At 40.1% G+C, this 17,128-nt stretch overlaps 1 protein-coding gene across 2 annotated transcripts; it reads left to right on the top strand.

Moving 5' to 3' along the window:
* Positions 1-6,568: 6,568 nt before the first annotated feature.
* LOC310994873 (uncharacterized protein) lies at positions 6,569-16,725 on the top strand. Of its 2 annotated transcripts, none has more exons than XM_083983753.1 (3): positions 6,569-6,658; positions 6,770-6,911; positions 13,850-16,725. In XM_083983753.1, the coding sequence occupies exons 2-3, from the start codon at positions 6,775-6,777 to the stop codon at positions 16,410-16,412; spliced, it is 2,700 nt and encodes an 899-aa protein (XP_083839879.1). In that variant the 5' UTR covers positions 6,569-6,658; positions 6,770-6,774; the 3' UTR covers positions 16,413-16,725. The 2 variants fall into 2 exon arrangements, with proteins under 2 accessions (XP_083839879.1, XP_083839880.1); XM_083983754.1 differs by having other exon boundaries at positions 6,603-6,658; positions 6,773-6,911.
* Positions 16,726-17,128: the final 403 nt, after the last annotated feature.

The following is a 17,128-nucleotide window of genomic DNA, read 5'->3' as shown; positions in this document are numbered from 1 at the left end:
CCACTGCCACCAAAAGCCGATTGTTAGTGGGTTTGAACAGATTTTTGGCCAGTGGGAAAGGGGTATAATACAGTTGAGCCAAGGAAAGACAAACAAGGCAGTCGCTCAGGGAAGATGAGGTGAAATCATCTCAGCACCCTCATCAGGGGGAATTTTTTGATTGCAGTGAATGAGGAATACAAGTTTTGCATTTACAAATTACAAACACCTACATGCTGACATGCTGTCAGAGCACATTAAGACTTAATAGCCACAGAGGAAACTATATTTGGCCTCTTTTATATGCCACTGATAAAAGGAACACAACATAAAGTGAACTGTTTGAAAAACAGGGTTGTGGATAAAAATAAAAAAAAAATTCAAGATTGCAGACTCTGCTGTGATTTGTGTGGAGACCGGTCTTGGTCAAGGTTTTGGTCTTGTCTCGGAATCTACTACATTTCTGTCTCGGTCGAGCTGGACTCTGGATTTTTTCTCAAGACCAGTCAAGACCACAGCCGCATTGACATCTTTTTTTTTTTTCTTTTAACTGCAAATGTCTCTCTGTCAATTGCTCACTTTCAACAACTTTAAGACAATTAAAATTGTTCTACAAAAGTATGCTTGTGTAACCATCTGACAAACTTTAGCAGGTTCTGTGCTGTTTTATTTTGTTCAATCCAGACTTTGGGCTCTAATTTCATAGACCAGGCGCAGGCGTGGAGCAACTCCTCCTCTGTCCCGCCTCCGTCCCTCCTACTAATGAAAGTGGCAAAGAGGGAGGAGGGATGGCGTGAGTAGTAAACCTTTATTTTACCAGGCAAGAATTGCTAAGAATACATTTAACACAGATCTTCACCAACCAAATGAGCTCCTCTCCTCACCTGTAACTGCGCTGCAGGCGAGGCACACTGCAATTTTGTCATTTTATATTTTGACATAGACAAAGGAGACAGCGACGCCAGACGGCCAAATATTTTCCATGAGAAAATTGTTGTTTTGGTCTGGGAAGTCCAAGCTCACAGTGGCAGAATGATAGTGCAAACAGACCTCCATGGGCTGATGAAGCAAAAGTAGCCTGGGAGGAGATTACTAATATCTTTAATCAGGTTTTGCCCTGATACACTGAGAACCGTTGCCAAGTGTATAATTTATATAATTTATACTTACTATTACTTACTATTAGCTGTGTTAATTTAGTCAGGTTGAGTTTCCATTAGCGTGCCACCCGCCTTTGAGCTGACATCAGATGTAGTCCAGTAATTCTAAGCCAAAAAATGGGTCAACGTTGAACAAATTGGAACAGAAGCAAACTCAACTGATTTTGTATCCTCAATATGTCCTGAGTGAGGGAAAAAAAGCCCATTCATACGCCTATTAATTATTTTTCTCAGGTGAATAGGGTAAAATTTTTAACCTTTAGATATCTCCATAAAAATTACTGAGTTGATTATTTACATTAAGACAAACAAAAAATGTATTTTTATTATGTATTTACGTTTTTTTATTTTTTTTGTTACATGAGCAAATTTGCATACATTTGCATAAATTCCACCGTTTTGATGGCACATGTATAAGGTGCTGTGGTGGTACCAGCATGAAAATTGGAATGAGTTGACTCCATTGGTCAACCGACAAGAAACCACTGACTGCAATTTTTCAACATAACCACATCCTTAGTAGATAAGAGCAGGTATGACATGCTCCCCCGACCCCCGCCTCTTATCTTAAGGAGAAGGACACTTATCTTTTGATGGTTGTTTTGATTGAACAGTTCTTTAAAAAAAAAAAAAAAAAAATGTGATCACCTAATGATAGATAGAGAGATATTTGTGAAAGGGGGGTGGAGAGATGGAAGGACTTGCAGCAAAGGACGTAGACTGGATTTGAATCCGTCGCTGCCGGAAGCACTCGTTTTACATGGTAGCCTAAGCGCTAAAGCTACAGTTGGTTAAGTTGACGAATGTAAAGTAAACTCTGTGACTTGGTCCGAAATTTCAAGACAATACACAGGTCCCTTTATGAACCTCTGGAGTCAACTCATTCCAATTTTCATGTTGGTACCACCTTAATATATATACATGTGCCGTCAAAATGGTGGAATTATGCAAATTTATGCAAATCTGCTCATGTTAACAAAGAATTTCAAAAAACTTGTAAAAAAAAAACTTGTTTGTCTTAATGTAAGTAATCAACTCAGTAATTTTCATGGAGATATCTAAAGGTTAAAAATGTTACCCTATTCACGTGAGAAAAATAATGAATAGGTGTATGAATGGGATATATTTGGGTCTTTTTTCGAAACTTTCTCCTAATGGGATTCTTCTGGGCTTTTTTCCCTCACTCAGGACATGTTGAGGATACAAAATCAGTTGAGTTTGCTTCTGTTGCAATTTGTTCAACCTTTTTTCATAAAATGACTGGAGTAATGCGATGGGACAACGATATAGAGATACATTAATGTGCTGATTTAGATAGTTACATTGAATAGTGGTTGTTGTGATTATTTATTGCATTTAAATGTGCCTGACATTCTGGAAACCTGCCTGTGAGGTCTTGGTCGGCCAAACTACCACTGCACCGGCTGCACTCCGCCTTGCACCAAGAGTAGACCAGGTTGGAGCTGGTGAGCTTTCAGCGCACCTTCAGCACAGCCTTTTGGCATGAAATTGTCACTGCACCAAGCTGAATCTGTGACACCTTTAGCTGAGTAAATTTCAAGCTGCTGGTGCTAAATACAGTAATGGCCTTGAAAATGGTCTTGCATTGGTTTAGTCTCGACTAAGTCTTGGGTTAGGTGGTCTTGACCAGAACATTAGCTGTAACAAGTTCACAACTACTTGCTTTTTTCCTTTAACGCTGAAATCACAACATTAATACACTAGACAACACAAAGGGAATATATTCAAAATTCAGATATTGTCTAATATTCACTGTCAGCTTGAAAGTAGGCCCTGATTGATGAATCAATTTTATTAATCGGTTGATTATTCCCATTAGAGAATAATCTTTAATTGGACAAAAGTTGGTAGATGATAACACTTATATTCAGTCTGTTAGACTGGCAATAATAAGCCTATGGTGCATGTTTGGTTTGTTATGAACGTCAGAAATGCAGTTATGACAATGCATACTTTTAAAAGTACAAATAATTTCATGTACTTTTCTATTGAAGTAACATTATGCAAATAATTAAAGTAATAGCTATACGGTCAAAGTTCCACAGAGTTATGAGTGGTTTCTTAGTGCAGATGACTGGAGGGCTCCTTGAGAGGGTTCAAGGGGGTCCCCAACTTTTTATTGAAATTTTACCACCTTTTTCTAGAATTTTTAAACTATTTCTTTCTAGATTAAAAAAAAAACTTTTTTAGAGAAATGTTCACCACTTTTTTCTAGAATTTTTTAATTTAATTTTATTGTATTATTATTATTATTATTATTATTATTATTATTATTATTATTATTATTATTATTATTATTATTATTATTATTATTATTATGACTATTAATGTATAAATAAATCTTTCTAGAAATGTTTAACATTTTTGGAGAAATCTTACCATTTTTTCCCCAGAAATTTCTCTACAACTTTTCCACAAATTCACGCCATTGGCCCTAATTTTAACTTACATTGACTAAAAAAGTAATGTTCTTCAGTCTCAGGACAAATATTTGTGTATTTCTGGTGTTTACTTCAAAATTTTGTCCAATGGGGGTCTGTGTTCTAATTTGTGTCAATGTAGGGGTCCTTGATGTAAAAATGTTTGAAAACAACTGTGTTAGGGGATACAGTATGTGCAATACTGTTATGTATTTGCTGCTGTTGGTATGGGTGAGGTTGTATTGTTTGTTGTCATTGTGGCCATCAAGGCATTTATGGCGCAGCTACAGAGTCCAAGACAAATTTCCCTGAGCGTGACATTAAAGTTTATCGCATCGTAATCTACAAGCCACTGACTCTCCATGATTATTCTAGAGTTATTTTTAGGTTATCACTATTATTGCCAGGTGGAAGCAGATGGCTGGTCAACTCTGGTCCTGGTTCTGCTCTAGGTTTCCTCACTTAAAAAGCAAGAAAGAATGGAATGGAAAAAACGTTTCTCTATTGTTGGAAAGTGCTCAGTAAATACCTTGATCCGACTTTGCCACTGGATTTGGTTTGCATAAACCCTTTGTGAATTGGTTATAACATGTCAAACCTTTGTTTATTAGGGACTGGATGTACAACATGCAGTCTGAAATGTAACATGGTGGTGCACTGAACTTGTCACAGATGAGACAAGGGGACATACTGTACAGCTCTATTTTTATCACCAGCACCATTACCACATGTTGTCATTTTATCACACAAATATCTCCACTGTAAATCAGTCACAGCTTAGGATACCGTTCCATCTCCTTATTACGTTTCTGGTTCTCATCCTCCCCTCCCCCCCACACACCCCAAGCCCCGGGATTTAAACCCAGAACCTTCTTGCTGGGAGGTAGGAGGACTAACCACCTCACCACCATGCTGCTCCATATAGAATTGGTGAACAGTGAACAGTCTCATATTAACAATGAACCAAAACATGTCATGGCAAAGTGGCCAATCAGGAGATGCAGCAGAAAACTTGATAAAAATAGTAAGTCTTAAGTGTGTCAGTCTATACAACCCAGGGCTACAAGCCAAAATGTGACATGCATTTGCAGAGGAGAGGATGTCAGGAAGCAGCTGAGAAGGTCAGGTTAAAAAAAGAGGGCAGTGGAGGACGACGTGACCTCATTTAATACATGTCCCAGACATGTTCTCACGGATCATACACAACTGGTAGGCTACAGTAAAGAGAGGCAACGGATGAGGGCGTGACTGTGGTCGAATGTCAAATGGTCACCTGAGAAGGTAAAAATGTTGAGTCAAATATAATGTGTTTAGTGATAGTCGTATATATTAATCATCTGTGTGCAGCAAAACCTCTTCATTAAATGATTTTCTATGCCCAGTAGCTACTCAATCCCCTGCTGACCCAGAAATGAGCCATGAGGAGGCCAGAACTGCTGAGAGGACAGAGAAGAAGTAACACATACTGTACATACAGAGCACATGTGGAAAATGGATTCTATCCAAATGTTCTGCAGCTTATGATGTTAGGAGAGATACAAGCGTTAGGCATTGGGCGGGACTAGATAAGCTTTTGCTTCTCCCGCTTTCCCTTTCGGCCATGTGTATTGTATTATTTGAACTAAGATGAAGTGTGATGATGATTATTTAAATTGACATGCCCGAAATAAACAAAAATAAACAAAATTGATTGCATTACATTAGTTTATTACCTTGTAGATTCAAATGAAGACAGGCCTGACTGGTAAATCAAAAATAATATTGATGCAGTCTCATTAATATTTATGTGATTAAATCAGTTTTATTTGTATAGCAAATTCCACATACATAAACTCAGTGCATCCCATATTAAAATACAAAGGGACATTATTGATATGGAACCAGAGGTGGAACTGAGCATGATCAGATCTCATTCTGTCACAGTATAACCTGCACTCAGTGATGCCTCCCATGCAAGGCCGTAATAATTACCATATACTACACATCCCCCCCAATATTCAGATATGCTCAAAATGTTGCCCCCAATATATAAAAATAAAAAAATAAAAAAGTATCCCATGTGTTAGCGAATTTACCGTACTTTCCGGTCTATAGAGCGCACCTGTATATAAGCCGCACCAGCTAAATTTTAAAAGAATACATATATTGGCCTTACTTGAATATAAGCTGCAGGTTTTCATGTTGTAACATGAGATATTTACACAGAAAGACAGTAGGGAACTGTGCAAGTATGTTCGCTTTTCTGCTGTTTTGGTTACGCTCCTCTTGCCCATGTGCATTTGTTTTCCCAGAAGCCGGCAAAAAATCAATAAATGGAGCGGTGGATAACGTTACATAGCATATACTATGTTATGGCGTGTGTGTTTGTGTAGTCTTAACCATCATATACAAAAGATTACAGGTTACGGAGCGCGTTTGTGTTGCGGTGTGCAGAGACGAGAGCTGGGACACCAGGGAGGGGGAAAAAGTAGCGGCTTATAGTCCGGAAAGTACGGATATACTGTGTGTGTGTATATATATATATATATATATATATATATATATATATATATATATATATAAATATATATATATATACATATATAAAGAGATAGATTTATATATAAAGAGATAGATTTGGTCCCCCCCCAATGTTGACTCCACGGCCTTGCTCCCATGTGATTGGATTGGTTTGTGAGTCTCTGTTGACACTGTTAGTCACTTCATAAAAACTGAACTCACTTTATTTATCCAATTTTCCCAAGCTGTAAATCAGCTCCAGTGCCCTGCGTGTGACATATTTCAGAGAGAGAGAGAAACACACACACACACACACACACACACACACACACACAGAGACAGACAGACAGACAGATAGAGAGAGAGAGAGAGTGAGAGTGAGAGAGAGAGAGAGAGAGAGAGAGAGAGAGAGAGAGAGAGAGGGATGGTGTTATATTTTTAGCTGAGACACCCGCCCACCCCTCAACCCCACCTTCCAGCCCTCTGAATATCTATCAGCATGTTAATGACTCCCAGAGCTGCAGTTTGTGGGAGTGAAGCTGTCCACAGGGTTTACACACAGAGGATCTGCGGTGTAAGGTACATCACCTCTGCCCCTGCGGTGTGATTATTGGCATCTAAAAAATCTGAGGCAATTGTGAATGGAAAAATAATTCTAATAAGAGTTTTTCTTTGTCTTTGTATGTGAAGAAACAATGTCTAGTGAGAAGAACCCTGAGGTGGTTGGCTGCGATGCCTCCATCATGATGAACGTCTGGGAGATCCGGCTGCGAGAGCACCATCAGAAATTGCAGCTGGAGCACGAACGACTGGAGAGGAGTGCTTTGCCCACGTAAGAACTGAAACTGTTTGTCTTTCTGTGGGGAGGTTGTCTGAAGTCTTAAAAAGAAATACTTCATGAGATCATTGTAAAATATAGAGTTCCTCTGAAATGTGACTGATTTTGCTTTATTGGATACTGGGTGTCACCAAGACATCCCAGCTAATGCATTTGTACCTGAATCTACATATTTGAATTTATTCCATATATTTTGAAAAGATCTTTGGCAGTTTATAGCCTCCCTGTGTACCCTAAAAAATAAATGGGTAACACTTTATTTGACGCCTATCTCTATAATGCATTATAACCATTCTTATAGAGTTATAATGCAGTTATAGCACTATAACTATAGTTATAAACACTCAGAAATTATCATAATGCTTTATAACAATAATCATAACACACTATAAAGCATTTTATCATGACTTATAAGGTTAGGTATTATAATTGTTAGTAACTTGCCGACAACGCCCACATCGATAATGCATTATAAATATAGTTATAATGTGTTATAATTGGCTTATAAACATGTATAACTATCATTATAAAGACTCATAAATTATCATAAGACTTCATAAGAATAAGCTTAACACATTATTGAGCATTATAACTCTTATGATAATAGTGGTTTATAAGCCAATAAGTCAATTAAAACACATTATAACATATACTATAACATATTATAACATAACTATAACTATATTTATAATGCATTATCGATGTGGGCATTGTCAGTGAGTTACTAACAATTATAACGTATTATAATACCTGACATGACCTGTTTATAACTATAGTTATACAGAGCTATAACTGCATTATAACTCATTATAAGTAGAGATAGGCGTCAAATAAAATGTTACCAATAAATGTATAAACAAATCACAGAGTCACTCCTAACCACCTGCTTCTTGGGCAACAGCTAACAAAAAAAGAGGGAAGTTTTTATACCTGTAACAAGGGCAGCGTCAAGGAGATTAAGCTGTTAAGCCTTTGCTGAAAGTTTTTATGATGTGCCCTGCATTATAGTGACAGGTGGTCAGTTAATTGGCCTCTCAGTTTCATTAGAAACCAAAACCATCATTGAGGGATGCCTAGCTGTTGTATTTAAAGAATGGACTCACAGCAAAACTAACAGGCATGTTATGTAAAGAAAAAGTTAAAGTTTACTGATCAAAAAAGACCAGCAAGCATTGCACAGCAGACTAAAGCAGGCACAAGTCCAACAAGTCACAAGGAAGAAGACAGAAATCTCAAAAGTACGAAGGAAGCCAAATGGAAGCAGAATAACAGAAGAAAGCTGGAATGTTAAGGGCAGACATGTAGTATATGGTATGATGGTGAGTTTACGGAAACAGGTTGTAACTGTTTTGGGGTTTCTTTTGCCTAAGATTTCGATGCTCAAAGAGGTGAAAATTAAGGTGTCGAAGGAAAGGAAAGAAATTGGATCTATCCAAAGACTAAAGGTTAGGAGGTTAATCCAGAAACCAAAGCCCAAACCGTGGCAACATGTACTAAAAATGAATTATATGTGAAGACCTTTTGGGCAGCCTTGGCAGCTGAACACATTTAGTGAGAGGAGTAATAAATACCTGAACAAACTGACACGAATATTTTGCAGCTGAACACTGAGGGAGGGCAGGATGAGGATAGAATTACTGTACATGAGACAGCAAATACAAAGTCTCATGACATTCTGTTCATATACCAATCAGTTCAACAGCATCAGCAGCACATAGTCATTTCATGTGTAAAACACACACTGTCACCACAACTGATAGACCATCTAATTCAACAGGAATTAATAGGTTCTCAAAATATCCCTAAAGACCTGTCAATTCCCAGGTTACCTATGTGTACACGGCCTCTTTGAAAAGCAGAAGCTCATTGTGGTTGTGAAATGTTTTGGCTGGTAAAAACGCAATGACCATTTTCTTTAAAACACCTGGCATCTTTGTGCTCAAAGGCATGCAGCCTAAGAGGTCTGCTTCTTTTACAATTCACTGAAGCCCATGTTGGCATGTGAAAAAGTAATTCACAGCTGTGACAAGAAAAGAATCTCACATTCATTCCTCTCCAAGCTCTGTAGTGAGAAAGGGAGGAGGGTCTGTCTAAATGGGACGTTTGATTTTGTTCACATACATTAAAATTATCTTGTGAAAACCCTGGATTCATGAGTGCAACTACCCTGTACCCTGTAATTTTAAATTCTAAATATAAACAGCACAGGGATACTGTATATACCCTTATACATACTGGTGTACATCTCTGAACTTGATCCATTGATATAAATACATCAAACATGCTGAATGGCAGCAGCAACCTGCATATATATTACTGTACTGTACAGTGCAAAGTATGAGAGTGTGACCAACTTTAGCTCTTGAAAGCATTGTCTGATACCTTTCCCTGTTGGAAACAGTGGTATTAGACGCAAGTCCATCATTTTGGACCCCGATTCCTAACATAATCTTACTGCAATATTGATGTGATACTTTAAAAAGATATGACAATCAAGGAGAAACAGATGTCATAAGTGAATCAAACGGAATCTGCTGACTTTTTTCTGGTTTTCTGCGGTGATTCAGGAGGAAAATCTGCGGGATTCTGCGGAGTAGTTTCTTTTTCTTTTATGGTTTTAAACAATTATCTAGTACAATAATCCATGTGTTTAGAGCAAAAATAGCATCTTTTAACAAGTAAAATCCTGTATTAAAATTGCCTAATGGGTGGGTGGTGGGTGGAAGGCTGGACACTCCTGTACTTTCTCGCCTGCAGCATCAAGTCAGAACCCAGAAGCTCCCGGAGAAAAACTTATGTTATTGCTGTTGCACCCGTCTCTCCTCTTTACTTCCCTTTCTATCTATCTCTCTCTGTCTGTGTATCTCTCTCTCTTTCTTCCTCTCTCAACCCAACCAGTCAATGCAGATGGCCGCTCACCTTGAAGCCTAGTCTACCTGAGGTTTCTGCCCCGTTAAAGGGGAGTTTTTCCTTAACACCCTCGCCAAGAGCTTTTTTGTACAAATAAATCGGTGGAGCATAAAAACTGTTTGTGCAGACTTCCCTCTTTTTAATCATTGGAAAAGTTTTATGTCCTGCACCAGCACTTAAACGGATGTGCATAGTGCTACTTTAAATAAAATCCATATAAGGAGCTGCCACGCTGACGTAATGGAACCCACTAGGCTACGCAAATGTGTAAAAAAAAAAAAATCAACTCTGAGCATACAGTATGTACAAATTAGGATATTTCAATAAATAATGTCATAAAGACATAAATAAATAGGTAAATATAGTGCAAATTCTTATTCATATTCAATAGATATCTGAAACAAAAACAATTTTAAAAGGTTTTAAATAACCTAAATACATAATTAAATTGAACCACAAAACAACAGGTTTGTTTTATGTACAATGGAAAAGAACAGCTTATTTAAGATTAGAACAAGACCCTGCATTACTTAAAGGGACAACGAGGAGTTTCTATTCGGTTATAAAAAAGTCTCACATTAATGTGGATGAATCTACGCTACCCACGCTTGTTACTGGCTCCATTTTCGCTAAATATATCATTCTGTCTCTATCGTTATTTTCTTATTATTAGTGGTGGCGAGTTATGAGAATAACGCCGCAGAATCGCCGTTTATGGTCGGAACTACGATGGTATGTGAACCTCTGACTTTAATTTTTGATGAATGAAAACATGAGTCTGTCTTGCACCGGTCAAAGAAATGTACGGTGTGCGCGGAGGCTCATAAATGTAGTGTGAAAACGCTTCGCTTTTCCAAAACTCCTCGTTGTCCCTTTAAAGCAGAAGTAAGCGATCCGGTCGTTTTGGCTAATGCTGCGTTCCAGGCAGGCTTTTGAAATCGTAAATTACAGCTTCAAGTCACGGCTTACGACTTTGTAGCGTTCCAGGCAACCCACTCGTGTTTCTCCGACCTGTTTTACCTGTGAAAGTCACTATAACGGCCACTCGTAACTTCTGACCTGTGAAGTCGTACCAGATCAAACTGGTACGACTTCACAGGTCAGAATAACACGAGTTACGGGTTGCCCTGAACGCACCATAACAATCCTCGTCCCTACGTCGCCACATTCACGGCGTCCCTTGGCTGCACACACAGCCCTTCATGCCGTTCTCTCTCCTCATTGGATAAAAACTGTAGGATATGATAAATGATTTCTCCTGGGCTCAGAGCAGAGCAGAGGGACTGACAGACCCGTGTTTCGGTCCAAACACTCTATGTAAGTGATTGCTGTCGGAAGATACAACTATTTAAGACTTATATTAACACAAATATATCACTTACTTCTGCTTTAATTTATCCAATAAATAAATCAGGAACAACTGCATAAATAAATATTGTGCAAATTATTTTTAAATAATCTATGAACCCCCCTGCAACTAGTTTGAAAAAAACTTACATTAACAATCAATAAAAGAGAAAGTAACAGAGTTAACGAGCAAGAAAGCTAGTCAATCCTCAGCCCCTACAGTGCGGCCATATTCAAACAGCATGAGGAGGTTCTCCAGTTGACCATGAATAGTGGCAGCAGAGGGGTTGGAAGTCTCCTGCAGTTTGGTAATGGTGGTCTTGATCTCAGTGCTGTGCTCAACAATGAAGATGGCATGGGCCTTTAGAGTAGCTTCTTTCTCTTCTAGCAGCGCTCTCAGGTCCCGAACAGCCTTAGAGGTCAGTGGCTGCTTTTCTGCAGAAATACTGCAAGCAGGGCGGGTCCCTTCCAGCTCCGTCCCACATCTGCTCCGACTACCTGCCAGAGCTGTTCCCTCAGATGGTGGAGGACGTCAAGTGTGCGGTGGAAGGAAAGCCCATCTATGTTTTGTTAAATGAAGCGACAGACGCCTGTGGCCGCTGTGTCCTGGCAGTTCTTCTGCAACCTGTTGGCAGGCCACCTCTGGCAGCAGATATAGTGTTCCTCGACAGAGTTAACTTCAACACAGTCAGGCAGTCATTTCTTGCCTCAACAGCTACAACATCAACTTCAGTGATGTGTGGGCTCACTCTTCACTGTTGAGCACAGCACTGAGATCACGACCACCATTACCAAAACTGGTCAATTAATTCAATGTCTGCTTCAACCAGAGCCTTGGTGAAATCCAGCACAAACTCCTTCCTCTCAGCTGTTGATGGGGTCTTGGAGAGGCAGGCAGCCAGGGTTTGAGTCCTAGATCGTACTATAAGACAAAGAAAAGAAAAAGAATAATTGAAACATAGTACAGTATTATTATTACACAGAATGTAAGATAAAGTAAACATAAGCTTGTACTTTTACTTTGTATTTAGATGGGGCCATGCATATTAAGGAGCAATACATATTTGATGGAATGTATATGTACTGCATTTAGCAGAGATGCCAATTTTAGTCCATAGTAAAAAAACAACAACAAATAGCCTAAAATAAAAGCAGCTTGTTGTAATGGAGAGAGTATGAGCCATACAAAAAAAAAAAAGATCACAGCCTGAAGCAACACTGTTGCTGCAAATAAGAGAGGAGGCTGCTTTTAATTTATGACAGCTCAACATTGCGCTACTTTTAAATATGAAGCTTTATCCATTTAAACAAAATAAAATAAGAGCAACAGCAACTGACATTTTAAAATCATGTTTGAACGCAATTATGCTAGTGTGTTTTCCTAGAAAACAAGGCTGGGTGTGCGTATAAAAATATTTATAAGTACAAATCTCATGGGCTATTCTCTCTGTACAAAGACAACAGAGACCTTTTAAACTGTGTAAACAAAGTGGACATTAAATGTTTGCATTTGAGCAGCACTGTCATACAACATCCGAAAAACACTGAAAATAGTTCATTCTTGGCCACATCAAAGTGAAATTATTAACTTGACCGATTATCCATCTGTGTATGTGACTGCTGCGAGCGGACAACTTCTTTCAGTGTCTCTATACACTACACAAAGTAAAATATAAATATGAGCTCCTGACGCTCGGCTCAACAGCTGAGCAGCAGCGTCTTCCCTCAGCTGAACATCTGTAGGAGACGCTCAGAGAGAAAGTAACAGCAGCGGATCAGCTGATCTCTCCTCTCTCCCTCCGTACAAACGCTGGCTCTGATCCGCTCCGCTGGACTTTCAAAATAAAGGTGACGCAGCTCTACATGAGTTAAATAATGAAACTGCGGCGCTTTTACAGACGGTTTAGGATGAAACTCTGATCATAACCTGGACAGGATGATGGTGATCTAGCCGCCGGGTTAAAAGACAACCACCCTCCTGTTACAGTTAAGCCGGCTTTTTACGTTCAACTCGCTAACCCAGTAGGCTATAGGCTACTCGCCCTCATAGTGACAACCGGAGTCGTCTAAACACGGTGACAACAAATTTAAATTAATTGAATATGTTAACCAGCTACTTACCCAATCCACTCCTCTTCCTGTTGTTGTGCCTTTGGGACTTCAGCTGCTCCAGGATGGGTTGTCTCCTCAGATAATCAGCGGAGTGTTGACAAACTTTACAGAAGAGTACGCCCCCGTCCGCATAAAAATCATTGATAAATTCATAGGCCCTGTCAGCCGCGGTGACCCGTGTCGACAAGTGACGCCGCCTCAGTTCTTCTGCTGTGAATCGGTTTTTCGACATTTTTTTTTCTTTTTTTACCGGTAGATTAGTTGTTTTCGGTTGTTTTCTTTTGTTGCTGACACAATATTGACAGCGGAAGGGGGCGGGGGCGAAACGCGTTCAAGTAAACTGCTACACTACTGTGTTCAAAATTCCGCGGAAATACCGCGGAGTTTTCGTCGGAGCTCCGCGGCCGCAGATTCCGTGCGGGCCTGGTCATAAGTCACCATGAAAAATCCACACATGCCTTGGAAGTTAATGTTAGATTGTGGAGATTAGCTGCATTGTCTTTGGAGATTTTGTTCCTGTATCTTATATATTTTGTCTTTTTTTCTTATATTTATTTCCATAGCATTAACAAGGACTGGGCAAATCGTTCTACTGCAAAAATGGGAAACTACAAAAGGGTGGAAAGAAAGGCTAAACCAGCCGAGACTCACACAGACAATGACAATGTCTGGAAGAGTAAACGCCCCCAGGCTCCTCCTACGCTTCCTCGTGGTGCAGGTTCAGGTCCACTTGGCCGACCAGGAGCCCAGAGTGGAGGATTCTCCCCTCAAGCTTCAAACAAAAAAGAGGGGCAGCACAATAATTATAATAACAGGTTACAGTTACTCATGTACCTCACCCAAACTCAACCTTCAGCTATGGTGTGGGGGAAGTCATGGAAGTACAGCAAATCGTTGCCATCACCAGCAGAAGGCACAGCCATATCAGACTGGGGCCAGTGCTGGATGTTTGCTACACAGCAACCTTACTGTGAAGCAGGTAAACCTTGGGCAAATGGGCCCAATATGATCAACCCATGCAGTCTTCATCTCTGGAAGAGACCTGACCGCAATGTGGAAGACTCACTAGAGCTAAACCTAGGTCTATCCACTGAGGAGTGGCATATGTCCTGGAGAAAGCCTAGCAACAATAACAATAAGAAGGAGGATACATCATCCATGAATGGAGAGAATACTGGATGCTTCACCTTATTGATGGAGACACAGCGACTCAATGAAGCCTTGTGTTCATCTGAGTGGAGTGAGTCATGGAGATGCACCAAACATGCAAGTGAGCAGGAGCATGGTGGTTTGATGGATGAGTCTGTTGATAAGCAAGATACGCTTAAGGAGATGAGCTCCAGGTGGGAAGAATGTTGGAGGCTTGTCAACCATCATGGGTGCTCCCAGGTTCCTCAATCCCAAGGATCTGAGTGTGCTAACTGGACAGCAGCTATGATGATCTTTAACAAGCATGGGAATTCTGATCCCTCCTTGAAGCCACATCAAGATAATGCCTATAATGATTTCTCAGAGTGGGATAAGTCATGGCAGGTGACCAAGAACATGTCAAAACCTTGTGAAGAAATAGAGAAGGTCCTAAAGGCCTTGCCACCAAAGATGGAGATGGAGGCTGAGAAGCTGGAAGTGAAACCAAAGGAGCAATTTTCACCATCAAAGGAAGCAGACCTCTTATATGAGAAACTGAAACATGATGTAATATATTGGCCAAAGAAAGAATCCAATCAATATAAGCTGCCTCTTCTTAAACAAGTGGAAAATAACTTGTTCTCCTCAGAATGGAGCAACTCCTGGAAGACACTGAAAAACAGACTGAGGGTGGAGAGAAGAAGAGTGAGGCCTTTCAGAATGTCAGATAACAGAGGAGACATGAAGCCCACAAACACAGAGTGGAAAGACTCATGGAAATTCACCTGTCTGTCTCGACTTCAGGAACCTGAACTTTGGCAGCAGGATTGGGTCACCACACCCCAAACCCGAGTAGATCGGGCAAGGGACCAAAACTACTTTGGGGAATTTTCAAAGAATGTGGAGGACAGTTGGGAAAAATCATGGAGGTTCTCTAGGGGCCAGCACCGATCAGAAACCAGCCAAGGAGGGTCAAGTACCGTTTGCCACCATTCTGATGATTCATTAGTTCAGAAGAAGTGTGTTAGATCAGTTGCTGACTGGCAGGCAGCCTGGATGGTCTCAGAAAGTCAGTTCCACCATGATAAACCCTCACTGATGCAGTGGAGGGAGGCATGGAAGTGGTCAGTCTTCCACACAGAGAAATGGTTTGAGAAGATGATTCAAGACAACAGGATGGAACATGGTATGGAGATCCAAACCCTAAAAGAGAAGATCTATTTGCAGACAGCCAAAGCTAAAATGATCCAGTCATTTGTCAATCAGATGGTCACGGAAAGACACCCTGAGGAAAATTGGAGGGATTCATGGAAAGCTGGGTCACTTCTGAACCATCAAACAAATCATTATGAATCTCATGGGAAGAAAATCAACAGCACTAATCAACAGCTGCATCCTATTGCCAGTGAGCATGGATCTAAGTGGGGAAGGTCATTCAGACTTGCCAACCCCATGCCCCATGTGGAACAACCTTGGGTGGAGTCCTCTCCTAACCCATGCCACTATACAGTTATGTGGTCAAGAGAAAGCAACATACACAACAGAATCAACACCAGCTTCAGCAACAACCCTGCAATCCTCAGACTTTGGGGAAACTCCCATCAGTTCCTGCAGGATGGCGGTGTAAAGAGCAAGGGCATGGGTAGTACTAAGGCACCTGTTGACCCTATGGTGATTACAACAAAGACCAAAATGAAGAGAAATTTGTATGGCAACATTAACACGGATAAACAGTCAGGGAGGAAGTGGGCAGGATGCCACCTTTTAGGTAAAACCCAACCTCGTCCCAAGAAAGGGTCTCCTTCGGGAAAGAAGCTTATGCTGGTGGAGGATGAAACCAAAGCCAAGTTTTTTGAAGAGTGGGCAGAATCTTGGAAGTTGTTGATTCAGCCTGGTAGTCTGAAAAAGACACCCATGAAGTCACTTGCAGGTTGGGCCGAATCATGGAAGTTTCTCCTTCCACCATACCAACCAATGAATGTCTCAAAGGCCAAATAAAAAGCATCCCCGGCAGATCAGGTTTAACATTTCATCGTATCTGATAATAACTGGTACTGGTGTTATTCAACATCGGATGAGCTCTTTATTAACATAATGCATTAATAAATTAATTATAAATTCAAGGGTTCAGAGTCTTTACCAAATTTAAAAAATACTACATATTTTTTTTTTATATATGAGCTATCTTTACTTGTGGATATTCACTTTTTTTTTAAAATCTTAATTTAAATTAAAACTTCTATGGTTATGTTACACTTGATTATGAAGAGGAGGAGAATGTGCAGGAGGAATGGACTTTTAATGTAATGTATACTGAACACAACAATAAGCAAACAGGCAATGACATGGAACCCACAAGGCAAGCGAGGCAGAGGAAGACCAAAAAACACCTGGAGAAGGAGCACAGAACAAGAGCTTAAGATGCAGGGACTGACGTGGAAACAGCTGGAGAGAAAGGCCCAGGACAGACGAGGGTGGAAACCATTCATCAATGGCCTATGTTCCGAAAGGAACACAAAGGCCTAAGTAAGTAAAGTAAAGTATACTGAGTGACGCTCAGAGAGCAGTGATGAAGACTAGACTAGCGTAGATGTAGGGGGCCCAACAACCACACAGAACACAACAAGAGAGTAGGCAATGAACAAAGAGAAAAGAAAGGAATGCAATTTGAGGAAAAAAACAATGTAAGTTGCCTCACACCGTGTGAACACCAT

This window comes from Trachurus trachurus, assembly GCF_905171665.1.
Source record: "Trachurus trachurus genome assembly, chromosome: 12".
In the NCBI taxonomy this organism is placed as follows: Eukaryota; Metazoa; Chordata; class Actinopteri; order Carangiformes; family Carangidae; genus Trachurus; species Trachurus trachurus.
Note: the sequence above shows the minus strand (reverse complement) of the source record. Positions and strands in the feature narration are given on the sequence as shown.